A 15,103-nucleotide genomic window follows, 5' to 3' on the forward strand; every position below is an offset into this window, starting at 1 on the left:
CTTAGGGAAAACTGAATATTGGAATGCCTGTGGGAAGAAGCTATTGGGGTTTTAGTATCCACAAGACCTGAGTCCAGATCCAACTCTGTATTTGTCCCCAGACTTCCTGAAGTTCACATTCTCTACCCATATAGCATATACCTCAGGACCTTGAGGTGTTGTGCATACAGAACTGTACACAAGTGGGGAGAAGACCGGTGGCATGCATAGTGGATAGTTTATTATTTTCATCATTTTTTCCAGAGGCTCTTACATGTTTTACCAATAATTGCTTTACTCTCTCTTTTCTTGTATTTGAAAAACTGTTGTACCAAATTTCATTAATTAATATTTTATTTCCCATTTTATTCATCAAAGACTTACATAAGTATCAATCAGAGCTTATAAATCAGTATTATCTAATCAGTGCCCTAATTCCTATCATGGTGAGTATTATCATATCACCCCGTGTCTTTATCGTGAGTATTTAGAGCTGACAACTTTCTAATCTCCTACTAGTATTTACTGGGAGATAAGACACGGATGCCAGGTTTTACATTCTAATTCACATGCCAACAAAATGAGGTATTCTTAAGGTTTAGGCCAATGCATCATAACTACCAGGAAAAAATAAAATATTCACCCCTCCCCACATCACAACACCTACAAACACATAAGAAAACTAAGTGGATATTTTTGGTCAACCTGAGACAAAGATAGAGCTATTACTAGAGATTTTTAATTATTGATAATGGAGCTTCCTGGGTTCCTTCCTGGATGCTTATTTTTCAAATTCCCTAGTGTGGAAACACCAGTGATCTAGGACTGGAGTCAGCAAACTCCAGCCCATTACCAGATTTGTTAAATGAAGTTTTATCAGAACACAGTCACACCCACTGGTTTGCATGTTGTCAAAGGCTGATTTTGCATTAAGTGTTTGCTAATTGGTTCTTTATGGAAAAAGTTTGCCAAGTACTGTGTTAGACCATTCTCTTAAAACTCAGGTGAGGAAGGCACGGTCCCATAATAAGAATGTGGCAGATCCAGGAAAGAACTCCACCTCTGACTCCCTGTTCAGTCTTCTTGCCATCACTATACTTTTATTTATTTAGAAACCAATTCCATTGGCAGAGAAGCTGAAAATTAAAGCATGGTAGACTCTTAACCAACCTCCACCTGACCAGCCCCCATTATAAACCAGCTTCCCCATCCTCTCCAAACATCCATGCCTGGTCACAACACTGCAGTGCACCCTTGCCTGCAGTACACCCTTGCTTGACTGTTCCTACCGGATGAGTTGAAGGCTTGCAAGGGGTCAGTGTGCTTGTTCCTAAGCCTGTTTGCATCAGTTATTTGCTATGAAAGTCATACAATTGTTGATTAAACAATCCAGTAAAATTTAGGTGGAAAAAAGAATACACTTTTTATGGAAGTTAAGGCAGGGTTTTGAAGACACTGGCCAAAAGTGAGTCATTCAGCACTCACCATCTAAATCGATATAGCTATAATATAAGACACCTACAAAAGATTAGGAAAAAATTTCTAAAAATCTAGAACTCCACATTCATATTGTTACACATATGTTGTTATATTTTCAAACCGCTTTTCAAAACATAACAAAAAGTGATCAGTGGATATTCTTTTTACGTGACTGATGACAAGGGACTCCATTCATTATCAAAAATCAAAGCAAAGGCCTTAATTTTGTGTCAAAAAGTCTGCCAAACAGTTTGTCTTTTAATTCAAAATATAACAGAACTAAGGTTTGTATGTATCTTTTTATTATAATTTTGCCCCCATTTACCTTTAAAAATTACTTCTATTGTCTGGGCGCCATGGCTCCTGCCTGTAATCCTAGCACTTTGGGAGGCCAAGGCAGGAGGATCACTTGAGGTCAGGAGTTCAAGATCAGCCTGGCCCACAGGGTGAAACCCCGTCTCTACTAAAAATACAAAAAATAGTCAGAAATCGCTTGAACCAAGGAGACAGAGGTTGCAGTGAGCCGAGATCATGCCACTGCACTCCAGCCTGGGCAACAAGAGTGAGACTCTGTCTAAAAGAAAAAGAAAAAAAAAAATTACTTCTATTTTGAAACTACCAATGCTCACTGGGCAAAGAAAACTTACACTATATTCTGGTTTGACGGTTATGGTAAAGTTTCAGCACCACGGACAGCTTCAAGTGCTGCCATAGCTTGAGGAGCAGTCCCATGACAGAATCAAAATCTTATTTAGTACAGTTTCATTTCTAAGAATGTCAAAGTTTTATATCAGAGATCCACTTTTTTTTTTCTTTTTTTTTTGAGACAGAGTCTCACTCTGTTGCCCAGGCTGGAGTGCCGTAGTGCAATCTCGGCTTACTGCAACTTCCGCCTCCTGGGTTCAAGCGATTCTCCTGCCTCACCATCCCGAGTAGCTGGGACTACAGGAATGTGTTACCACGCCCAGCTAATTTTTTGTATTTTTAGTAGAGACAGGGTTTCATTGTGTTAGCCAGGATGGTCTCAATCTCCTGACCTCGTGATCTGTCCACCTCGGTCTCCCAAAGAGCTGTGATTACAGGCGTGAGCCACTGTGCCCAGCCCAGTATATTTTATATTTTATTCATCCTGGGACTTCTAGATGGGTGGCTTCAAGAGGACTGACCAGATGAGCATCCTAAACAGAACCAGGTGGCTGTGATTTTTCAGACTCAGCATCCCTCTGGCTGCCTGGACCACCCACACGGTGGGTCAATGTGGAATAGCAGAAGGAGCACTGAACTGAGAAATCTCAAATTGACTCAACTCCCAGCTTGGACACTAATTTCCTGTATGACTCTAACCAAGTGACATAACCCCATGGGACTCTGACCTCCTCCTTTGACATGGAGGAAGTCTTATTAAGTAATAATGTCCTTTGCACATGCCCTTCGCACAGAACTCCAGAGATACCAGGGTAGGGATGGCCTGCTTGCTAGCTGGCCTTGGAATATGATGGTGAGATTCCTGTGGCCTAGGAATTGTGCCTGGCTCTGACGTTCCCTCACTGCGTGACCCCGAACTGGACATTTCACTTCTCCAATTCCCACTTTCCTTATTTATAAAACGGTGATAATGATTCACGGCCTTTCTAACTTACAGGGCTGAAGTGGGAGGAGCTGTCAGATGAGGTAAGGAATATTTATGTACCGTATATTCATTTACATGCCATGCATGTATTGGCTAATAACATAATACCTACTAAACTGTGGTTCACCCTTTATGGCATTGAAACCAAGAACGGTTCTGGCAACTTCATGAAATGAAATCTGGATTTTGAGATAAAAGTCTTGGGTTCAAAAGCCAACTCCACTAGTTATGGTTTGGGGTCCTTGACTAGTGACTTCTTTTTAATTCCACTCTCCTCTTTTGAACAGTTGGGATAACAATAGCTGCCTCTTGCCTGATATTCCCCTGGTGCACACCATAGTCCTAAGTGAGTTAGTGCTGAGCTTTTCTATTTCCCGGCACCTGCTCAAAATAGAAACCACACTGACAAGAAGTTGAGATATGGCGCCTAAATCTAGGACCTATTTGCATTGACGGTTGTAAACTGAATTCTGGAATCACAGATTTTCATATCATTTCAACCAAACCTTTACTTTAGTAGCAAAGTAACCAGGGGTCCAACAGAAAGCAAACCCTCCTGCAGTTTCACTGCAAGACTTGAAGTGAAAAGAACCTCAAAAATATGTGAGCCACAGGAGTAACACAGGACCAGAGCAGGATTGGTAGACACTTGGGGTTCCAGAAAGGCTAAAGATAGACTAAAAACAGATCCCATTCCTTGAGGAACTTACAGGTGACCCTTGGATTCCTGGTGGTCCAGCAGCTCCTGCAATTCCATCTGCCCCCTAAAAAAGACAAGGTAGAAAGCTAGTTTCTTGTGCATCTGGACAGAGGTCATTAGCACCCTCTGCTTTAAATACAAAGCAAATGATACGGTTGGTTATTTGTCCCCTTCAAATCTCACGTTGAAATGTGGTTCCCAACATTGTAGGTGGGTCCTGGTGGGAGGTGATTGAATCATGGGGACAGATCTCTCACGAATGCTTTAGCACAATCCCCTTGGTGACAAGTGAGCTCCCACTCAGTTCATGCAAGATCTGGTTGTTTAAAAGTCTAGGACTTCCCCACCCTTACTCTCTTGCTCCTGCTTTTGCCATGTGACACAACTGGCCTTCCTCTATGATGGGAAGTTCCCTGTGGTCTCATCAGAAGTCAACCAGATGCTGATACCATGTTTGTACAATCTACAGAACTGAGCCAATAAACCTCTTTTCTTTATAAATGATTCAACCTCAGGTATTTCCTTGTAGCAATGTAAAAACAGCCTAATATAGCAACATGCAGATCTTACATTCTGTGCCCCTTCCTAGCTTCCTGAACCATAAATATTTCAAACATGCTTCTGCCTCTTCATCAGGCTGAGCTATTCTCTGGGAATACAAGATGTTGGGAGAACAGCATCCACAGTTTAGGAAGGGCCAATGCATTAGCCAGGCAGTTACCCCTTTGAAAACAGTAAATGAACTCACTACAGGATGGGCATTTTCAGGACAAAAAGCAATACATGGACAACTAGATTTATCTTCCAGGAGATTAGAAAGGCAATTGCTGTGTCAACTCAAGGGTGAAGAGATGCACAGATGGATGAATGGAAGAAGACTTCTATGCAGCTGAGCAAGCAGCTCAAAGTGAGCTCCAGGCACACTTTTGCTGGGGGCTCTTGCATATGCTGTTTCTTCCCCCTATATTCTAGTCCCCCACATATGCACAGGCCTCATACCCTCCCATCCTGCAGGTCTTAGCTTAGATATCAGCTTCTCAGTGAAAGGTTTTCTGCCTACCAGACCCCAAATTGAAAGACTTACCCTTCATCATCCCTGTCCTTTTCTGTCTACCTTCCTCCACAGCACCTGCAAACATCTGACATGCTAGTGTTTATTTATTTCTTATTTATTTATTGTCTATCTCCTTCCACACACCTCCTACTTCATGAGGTCAAGAACTTCCATTTTATTTCCTTCCTCATTGGAACTAAAACGGTACCTGGGATATAGTAAATATCCAATATTCTTGAATAAATGAATGAATTAGAAGTCGAACTAACTGGGTTATAAAGGCAGCAGTTCTTTAGACAAATTCACACCTATGCCTCTTACTAGCTTTGGTTGAGTCATGTAACATCTCTAAGCTTTAGTTTCCTTAACAGTGAAAGGCTGGAAACTGCACATGCCATTAGGAAGGGGAGGAGTAATGAGGCAATGCTTACAAGGTGCTAGGCTTAGAAGAGAGGGTATTGGTCAGAGTGTAGCCTCTTACAGTCAGAGTTCCTGAGCCAATATCCCATTTCTCCACTGAACAGGTGTATAAGCTCAGGAAAGTTACCTGACCCCTCTGTGCTTCAATTCCTTTGTAAAATGAAGGAAAAGAACAGCGCCTATTTTATGTGGGTTGCTGAGAAAATGGAATTCATGACACATAAGGAGTTAGCACCAGAGAAATGCTAAGGGCTGTCCAATAGGGAACTTCCATAAATAGAAGTGCCTATTGTCCACCCCAAGACAAGGAATCCTGCAGATATTAACTAAATATAAAAGCATAAACAAGCAAGTTCCCACAGTACTCTATTGACGTCTTTCCAGTAGCCTTTATTTAATCGTTGCATACTTTTATCGAGTGCCTAAATTGTACTAGGTACGAGCCACATGTTAGAAATACAAAAATGACTACATCATGGTCTTGGACCTCCAGGAAATTTGAGATAGCTGTAGAAGATCTGTCTTGTTTTCCATGTATGACAAACTTCTAGGGCAGGATGCAGTTGGATGTGTCTCTGTCGCTTCTACTAGGTAGGGACCCAGCAAATGTTCATGAAATAAAGGGATAGTGATAATATTTTAACAAGTAGCCTAAGGTTCATGCTTTAATTTAATATCTAGTCCAAAGCTAATATAACAAATCTAAATTTTTCTACACAACTTTGATAAAAACCTTCTGGTAGCCTAGAGTCTGGAATCTTGCCAAGTTGGAATAAAATTTCCTCCTACATATGGGGATGGGGTAAGGGTTTTATCTGGAATAAGGATGCTGACTGAGCACCAGAAAATAAACACCAAAAGAAAGAGCTTTGTCAGCTCGCTACCCATATCCCTGTGTATTTCCAACAGGGCCTGACAATTAATAAGCACTTGAAAACAAGCAACAACAAAGAGTAGAACTAAAACAATGCCTCCATGACCAGAAAGGCTAATTTTCTGCTGTGGAGTTGCTTCTGCATGACTGGCTGCTGAACCTAAACAGGCAGCTGCCTCAGCATCCATTCCCACAGTCTATTAACAGTACAAGGCACAACACAAAATAGAAGCTCAATAAACATCTGCCAAGTGAACTGAAAGCATTAATCAGCTGGAGACAGACAAGCTGGCTTCTGATTATGATTGTTTCTGGGCCTCCGATACATCATCTAGCATGAGAATAATAAGCCAGGAGTCATTTCCTACAGTAGTCATAGAGTTCTAACATACTGCAGCTTCCAGTGAGAAGAGATCAGGGTTTTGGTTTCACTGGGAACATGTTATAGGGTTTGGAACTACCAGGGTGGAGTGGGGATGAGGCTGTAATCCATTATTCATTTGCTGAGATCCACAGCTGTTAAGGTGTACAATGTCATTAAGGAAGCTAATGTCATCATAATATAAAATTATTCATGAATAAACTATTTTTAAGTAAAATTAGTTGCCTCTCAAATGCCCCTCTTTGCTTAACACTAACACCTCTCCCGACTACCGATTGTATCCGCATCATTATCAGTTTCTCTTTTTGCTGATTGTCAGATGCTACAAAATCCAATAATATGCAAATAAAGTGCAAAGAAATTACTAAGTGAAATTATAAACCTTGAAAGAATTGTAGAATTTTGTGAAGTTAAATGATAGCAAACTGATAAATTCCCTACAATATTCTTCACAAATGTGCACATGGCAGAGTTGGGCCAGGTAAGATGTGAGGCTGATAAATTAAAGATAATATTAACATCAAAGGCACTTGGGAGGAAAATGTGTTGAATATTAAAGACTTAAAGTAGGCTTTCTGGGAAATTGAATAGTGCTTTTGTAGATAATTTACCTTTTTGTGAGTTTGCTCTAAAAGTCAACATGAAGTGAAAGATACCATGTCATGCTTTCATCTGATTTTATTGAAAATATACACTTAAAACAACATAATTTATTCTCCTAATTAACACACAGTTACAACTAGAAGTCGAGTTGTTTAAAAAGAAGACAAAGCAAGCTTAATTTCATATATTTTAAATTTATACTCCTAACTGAACCTCTTTTCACTATACTTTTGAACAGGGTATTTCCTATTTGAAGGGGATTCCTTTTCAGTGGTCTTTCAGTCATTCCAGAAATCCTCTCCTTGCCAGGTCTGGGACAAGGGTCTCGTGCGGAACCCATGGGAAATCCCAGGGGACTGATCCTGGGCTTGGCAGGAACACTAATTTCCAGTACCTGTTGCCATGGCTACCCGTGATGGATATGTGGGCTGCAACAGCAGTGGACTCTGATCAGAGGAGGAACATGACTAATCTATGGGCAGCCTACACTGAAGGGAGAGGGAAATGCTGAGAAGGGTACCAGTCAATGTCTAGGCTACAGCTACTGTAAGAGCAGAGAGAACATCTGCTCAGGGTGACCAGTGGAGATTATTGAGATAATACCAAGACAGGTTCCCTATAACATGGGGAAAGCTGCTTATGATTTCTCATTTTCTACCTTCTTTGCTTGACATGATAACCTTGAAATACTGGCTTCCTACCCACCCAAGCTCAATTTGAAAAAAGAAGAAGCAAGTCTGTCTGTTTTGCCAATATCCCCCAATCCCGACATCACTCTAATTACATGGTCCCTCAAGCCTACTCCAGACCCTCTGCACTTTCCCCCACACGCCTATGGGACTTGCATTTTTAGGTCATCTCTGTCACCTTTTGGGTATCGGCCCATCCCTTAAAATGAGAGACATGTTCAGTGTCATATCATGCCTGGTGAGTACAGATATGCATTCAAATGTCAAGGCCAAAAGAGGAGGGGATTAAAAATGATTACTTACTGGTGGCCCAGGGTTCCCTGGGGGCCCCATGAAACCCGGAACTCCAGGATGACCCTAGGAAAATAAAAGATGCAATTCTTTAAAATGACTCTAAAAAATACTTTTTACTTTGTACAAATATCAAATTTCAGGAAACAATCCAGAATCCACCTTCCAACCCTACAAACAATTTTGATTAAAGACACTGACAATAAAAGGGACTTCTTTTTATGTATCTCAATAGTACCTGACAACATTTATAAAAACAAATATATCCTGAAAGTGGATTTGCTTCAAAATAAGGTGTGGGCAGGGGGTGTGGAGAAATGGTTGAGGATATAAATGAAAACAGGAGGGGTCATAATAATTGAAAGCGGTTGTGGTTAAGTGCAGGGTACATAAAGGTTCATTTTATTACAGTCTTTATTATTTACATATGCTTGAAGTGTTTCATAATAAAAACATAAAACACAAATAAATGCACACAAACACAATGTACACAATGGAAATGGTTAGGTTAACTGAATTACAGCCTTCATATCCCGGCAATATTACAGTTATTTTAAGCAAGGGATTTGTTTCTCCATGTGTAGAGAAGTCTATTGCATATTATAGAATAAGCTGAAAAAGTTATAGAACAAAGCTTGGAATCTAACACTTAGTCTTGTACAACAATGTTGTGAAACCAAACAAACCACCAAGAAAGAAATGATTTCTCTGCCCTCCACCTCCAAGCCTTACCACTGAAACCACAGGCTACACCATTCAATGTAGAGTACATTGCCTTTAATAAGTCATTCTTATAAGAATAATCCAAACACATTTTGTTTTTCCAAATATAGAAGAGACTTTAGCCAAGGAGCTCATTCAGACTTTGAGCACAGCTCTCATCTCACTGCCTGTGGGTTACTCATTCATGTCCCTCATGCCCTCACTGAACTGCAAGCCCAGTGAGGTCAGGAGTCTGTCCGCGAGTCATTCCAGATCTCAGAGCCAGGTGCAGTACCTGGCATGGAATTGACTGACAATGAGCACTGGCTGTGAGATGCAGAAGAGAGGGAGAAGTAAAGGGGAGGGCAGTTGGGAGAGGAGAGAAAAGAGAACAGGGAAAAGGATGACAGCAGCAAAGCTGGTAGAATTGTACTGGGCAGAAATCAGCTGGTTGCACTGGATAGAGGACGATAGGGAGGACATGCTCAGATCCACAGAGAGAGCAGCGAGCCCTCATTAGTACCATCCTATAGCACGTTAGGAGCAGTGGTCCAGCAGGCCTGGGTACGCACTGACCAGAACATGCAGTGTCTGTGAAGCATTTCAGCTAGCACCAAGAGAGCCAGGTAACAGTAACTTGAGATGATGGGAGGGAAGAAGGGGGTATTTTGTAATGAATGACCATTTCAGTGAAAAAAAAAAAAAAAACAGTAAAGGTAAAATAGTACAAAAAGAAAGAAATGAAAAAGGAAAAGGAAATAAAAGGAAGGGAGAAACAAAAGGAAAGGAAAGGGGAAAGGAAAGGAATGGAACGGAAAGGAAAAGAAAGGAAAGGGGAAAGGAAAGGAAAGGGGAAGGAAGGAAGGAAGGAAGGAAGGAAGGAAGGAAGGAAGGAAGGAAGGAAGGAAGGAAGGAAGGAAGGAAGGAAGGAAGGAAGGAAGGAAGGAAGGAAAGGAAAGGAGGGAGGAAGGGCGGGCAGGCAGTCTTCTCTGGGAGAGAGAAGGGAGAGAGGGCACTTACAGTGAACCAGAGATACCCAGATTAAAACCATAAAAATTAGATTTTTAAAAATCCTGCTACAGGCAAAGAAGAGACAAGGAATGACATTATACAATGGAAGCCACCTCGGAGAAACAGTGCTCCTTCTCAGGGTGAATGGTTCCTTATAAAGTAAATTTTTACCTGATCACCTTTCTGTCCAACCTCACCATCTGTACCACGTTCTCCTTGACTTCCCTTGAAAGGAAAAACAGAAAGGAAAGATGTCACTGGAAACTTTAACAGAGAAACAAAAAGCATTTTCATGCATTCATTCATTCATTCATTCATTCCGCAAAAACCTCTTATCAAGTTCTTGTGGTAGCTCAGACACTGTGGCAGCAGATAGATAGAAACAGGGCCTTGTTGAGGATGTGTGATAAAATGGCTTAACTGGGATTTGGAGTACGGGGTTGGAGAGGTGGCAGCAGGAAATGGGGCCGGGGAGGCAGGCAGGGTTCATTTCTTTGAGAGCCTTGCATGTCAACATCTGATGTTAGATTTAATTGTAGGCACTGGAAACCATTAAAAGGATGAGTAGTTGTCCTAGGTTCTAGCTGTGGGTGTAGTGTGGGATAGGCTAGTGGTCCAGGCTATAGAGGAAAGGGTCGGTTAAAAAAAAAGTGGTGTTCCAGGTGTGGCAGGAAAAGAGGCAGAAAAAAACCAGGGTCTGCAGGCCTTGCAGAATAGGTATGAGGGTGAGGGAGAAGCAGAAGTTTAGATGGTGGCAGGAGGAGCAGCAGCACCGCACAGAAAGCTTTGGAAGAATTTATCCACACATAAGTTTCTTGCTCCCTCCCTTACTAGCTGTGAGACTTTGAGGAGCCACTTCACTAAAATTGCTCAAGTTGTTTGTTTGTTTTGTAACCTGCAAGAACAAGAAAATAATGATGCCTACCCCATTAAATGTTAGAGAATAAAATAATAAATGGGAAACACTTAGCATAGAGCCCAGAACACAGTAAGAGCTCAATAAATCTTAGGTATAATTATTATCTTTATTATTTTGCCACTTGCTAACTGTGTGTCATTGGACAAGACAATTAAACTCTCTGTCTGCTTCGAGAATCATAAAATAATCTTTGTCATGGGGTTGCTGTGAGAGTTAAATGACCTACAATAGACAAAGTGCTTAGACTTATAACAAGTTGTGTGTTAGCTCTCAATAAACATTAGCTATCATCACTCTCTTTGTCATTATCACCATGATGATCATCATGATCATTATCATCACCATCACCATCATTATTATTCCATAACCATCATCACCATAATCACGATCACCATCAACATCAGCACGACCAGAGTAATTATCATCACTGTCACCATCACCATCATCATCCTCATCTTCACCATCATCATCATTGTCTACATCATAATGATCAACAACACCACAACTATGGTCATCATCACCATCATCCTCATCCTCATCGTCATCATTATTGCCATTGTCATCATCATCATGGTCATCAAGATGCTCAAAATATACAACCTACCAAAAATACTTTTTACAGACCACCCATGAAAGTAACAGCCAAAGGTTCCAATCCTTTAACTATTATCTACCTTAGCTCTACCTTTGTTAACGAGTGTGTTTCTGTAAAATGTTTTTAAACAAAAGCATTTCAATTCCTTCAAAAGAATGCATTATGTAGTAAACAGGTTTGTGGCAGCAGGTCAATCTTAGCTGTGGTTCTATGCCTGTCGCCCCTTATCTTTGCATTCTTAAACATATAATGTTCCCTCTCTGGTCTCAGTTTGTTCATCTAGTAAATAAAGGATGAGGGGCAAGTCTATCTAGGAGGGTCCTTCCAGGGGTCCAGTGCCCCCAAATTCTCTCATGGAAACATCAAGTCCAGCTCTCTTTCAATCCAGACTGTTCTACCACCTCAGCAGACCACTGATGACAGTGACTACACAATAATCACCCCTCTCTTCCTGTGATATATTAGGAGGGTTAGGCGAGCTCATATCTGTGAAGTGCTAAATACTATTGTTTAGAAGAGAAAAAAATGGAGTCAGAGAGAAAGAGCATTTCTTCTGACATTTTTCTATGTAATTATTTTTACTGTTTCTAAATCTAAATAAAGGCAGCACACCGTCTGCAGACCATGTTGTACTCAATGAAAAGAAGTGACATAGAATAGCCCACTGCTTCCTTAACATTTAGGACAATTACCTTAAAAGTAAATGGCTTCCTTTCAAATTCCAGTCCTCAGTCTGGGTTTAGAATACTTTCAACACTCATGTAGCAACACGGAAAATGTCAGCAGCTCAAGGATCTCCACAGTTGTCCCTGTCTCCTACTCCAACGTAGTCAGGGATCAAAGCAAACACACCCACCCCCAAGCCTGACTCACTTCCTTCCAGAGAAGGGGGCTGACATTTACAGAGCCCCGACTCTTCCAGGAACTCTGCCAAGGCTTCCCACATGATATCCCATTACATATATTTCCTTGTTTATATCCTGAACTGATGCAAAAATATTTAATACGTCTTTATTCTCTTATTGAGCCAGTAAGTCTACTCTATGAGGTAGGGCTTATTATCAGAGTGTTAGATAATAAATCTGAAGTCCAGCCCAGTTCAGTCACTCACCTGAGCTCACAAAGCTTATAGAAAGCAAGGTCTGGAATCTAATCCAGATCCATTTGTCTGATGATCAAATATCCAAGCTGGCTTTCTCTGCCCGTATTACTTTTCCAGCTATTTTCCTAGACCATGATGCCTTGTCCAACTAGTTTCAAAACGTCAAGTGCACTGGATTTATAGTCAGAAAGACTGAGTGACCATGCTGAGCATGGGCCAGATACCTTTCTATACACTGGAGATATAACAATCAACAAAACAGATAAAAACCCTGTCCACTGGGAATTCATATTCCAGAGAGATTACCAGTTCATCATTTTGTTAGTTTAGTCCTCTTCAGAAGAGGTTTATTAAAGAGCCATTCCCAGGGCTTAATTCCCCCAGTTGAAAATAAGGAAAGAAACTTTGCCCCACTCTGTTTACTGAAAACACTTACTTTAGAAAACTTGTTATTGTGAGTTTTTTGGGGTTTTTTTTGGTGGTGGGGGGTCTCTTTGAAAGGTATGTAAATACTTTTAAAAGCTAAATGAGACTTTTGCTAGCTTTGTGACCCAGGAAGCCGGGAATGTCTTTCTCAAGGACCTAGGAACCATCTCTTTGAAATAGAATCAACAAAGAAGATAGCATTCCTATCTATCTCCCAGTTCCTGTCAAACAGTAGAAGCCCAACTTCAGCAGATGACCGGCTCCAAGTTGCAAATCCATTTCCTGCCATGAAGATGTGAGAAGTTTACCTTTGCTTTGAATAAGGTCAATTAGTTAACACAGACACACAGACAGCCACCGCAATTACCAGGTGAATCTAGGAAGAACATGTGGTACCATTAAATCTTCTCACTTGAGGACCAGTTATTGCTTATCTTGAGAACATGTACGTGATAGGCGGCTGTATCAGCTTGGCTATCTAAAAGAGTAGATTTCTTTCTGTCTTTGCAGTCTCTTAGCATATTGTCTGTAATGCAAATCACATTCTGGTTTAATGCTATTCAATAATAAAATTGTTTTCTTTCTCTTCTACCTTCATGGAAAACCTCTCTGAGTTAGGAGAAGATTTTGTTTTTAATTACATTTTTCCAGCACCATCATGTGCTAAGCACATGATAAAACAATCATTTGGAAGGTACATTCATACCAGTAATTGCTCTAAGAGTGCTGTCCTTCATGAATACACTGAACAGGCGATTTTCTCAAAAGGTTTTCAAACTGTTGAGGGCAGGGACTAAACTTTCCCCGGTTAGTAACTCTCTACTACTCTCAGAACAAACCCTTCTCCTAAACTTTTATGTGCTGTTGTCCTGCTTGGAAAAACTGTCTCCATCGATAGCTGGTAACTTCCTGACTAACCCTCCAATGCAACTAAAACCCTGCCTCCTCCAGGTGACAATTAAAATCCTACCTCCTCCAGGTGACAATTAAAATCCTACCTCCTCCAGGTGGCCTTCACAGGTTACCCCTTGTTCCATGGTGTTAGTTTTCTTTCAGTTGTTTACTGTTCTTCTGACAATTTGTTGTGGTTGTTGTTAACTCAAATGAAGCAAGTATTATAAGGACCACTTGCAGTTACATGTATTAAATGCTTCCTACCTGCTGTGATTTGTAAATTCCCCTTCTTCAGTTCTCACATTCTCATTCTGAGACAGGTTGTACAGTTCTTTTTCAGATGAGGGACACAAGGTACTGATGAGGGACCCAAGGTTCGGATAAATAAATGCCCAAGTCCTATAATTAGCAAGGAAAATTCACTTAACTAATAAGAGGCATAGCGGGTTGGGGACCACTGGCTTCCAGATCCCAGGCCTGTGTCCACGGCCCTTTTTGGCTTCCTGCCTCCATCATACATTCCTAAGTGTTCGCTGCAAGCTTGTGGGTCTTTCTTCTCTGTCACAGAATCAGGCTATGGAAGGAATGGCCCATATCTGACCTCTCTATATACCTCCTGACTTGAAAGGAAACTGTTAAGGTGATGCTTGGTGAGAATCTTTCAGAATTGTGGCAGTTATGTATGGAAAGAATTTTCTGCTGTGGGAAAGAACATGGAGTAAGTGGCTCCAGGTTATTTTCTGGGCAGGATGGGAATCCCAAGCCTTTTTCAGATAGTGCCAATGGCAGCAGGTATTATCTCTGCCTCCTCGGAGTCATCCATACCCTCCAAATGAGGACTTTTGCTCATTGGGTGTCTCTGGGCCCACGACAGGCCCCCTTTAGGTCCTACTACTGGTTGGTAACATGCGATGAGAAAGAAATAAAAACGCTTTTTGTAGGGGACAGAATAGTCATCATTTCCAACCCAGACAAGGCATTTACATCTGACTCTGTAGAATACACGCTCCCAGGGTCACTGCTGTGGTTACCATCTTGTTGCTTCTTTCTCCTTTACACGGATCATAATCACAACTGCAGCAACAATCTCCAGACCCTGTATCTTAAAGTCAGTGTTTTATGCGAGTTCATAGTACTAGAATGGAGCTCTGTAGTTGACCATGTGGCATGAACCTCCTCATGCTGGCCACTGAAGAGAGCAGCTGCAAATCTGTAAGATAAATCTTGGGGAAGCTGCTTCCCTGATGCTGTGCCGCAATTGCAAAGGAACAAAACCCTCTTGGCAGTGCATGAGACCAATGAACGCCCAGAGCCTTTGGTTGTGAAAGGATGCTGACAATAATTGTAAGTACT

The 15,103-nt window shown here is 41.2% G+C and overlaps 1 protein-coding gene across 1 annotated transcript in view; it reads right to left on the reverse strand.

The window, feature by feature from the left end:
* COL22A1 (collagen type XXII alpha 1 chain) overlaps positions 1 to 15,103 on the reverse strand; it is a 297,548-nt gene that overhangs the window by 37,077 nt on the left and 245,368 nt on the right. Inside the window, exons 47-49 of the mRNA XM_025394525.1 lie at positions 9,986 to 10,039; positions 8,114 to 8,167; positions 3,799 to 3,852 (exon numbers count right to left, since the gene is read on the reverse strand). Coding sequence (XP_025250310.1) covers positions 3,799 to 3,852; positions 8,114 to 8,167; positions 9,986 to 10,039 — 162 coding nt within the window. The remainder of the gene's footprint in view (positions 1 to 3,798; positions 3,853 to 8,113; positions 8,168 to 9,985; positions 10,040 to 15,103) is intronic.

The sequence above is a fragment of the Theropithecus gelada genome, chromosome 8 (genome assembly GCF_003255815.1).
Source record: "Theropithecus gelada isolate Dixy chromosome 8, Tgel_1.0, whole genome shotgun sequence".
In the NCBI taxonomy this organism is placed as follows: domain Eukaryota; kingdom Metazoa; phylum Chordata; class Mammalia; order Primates; family Cercopithecidae; genus Theropithecus; species Theropithecus gelada.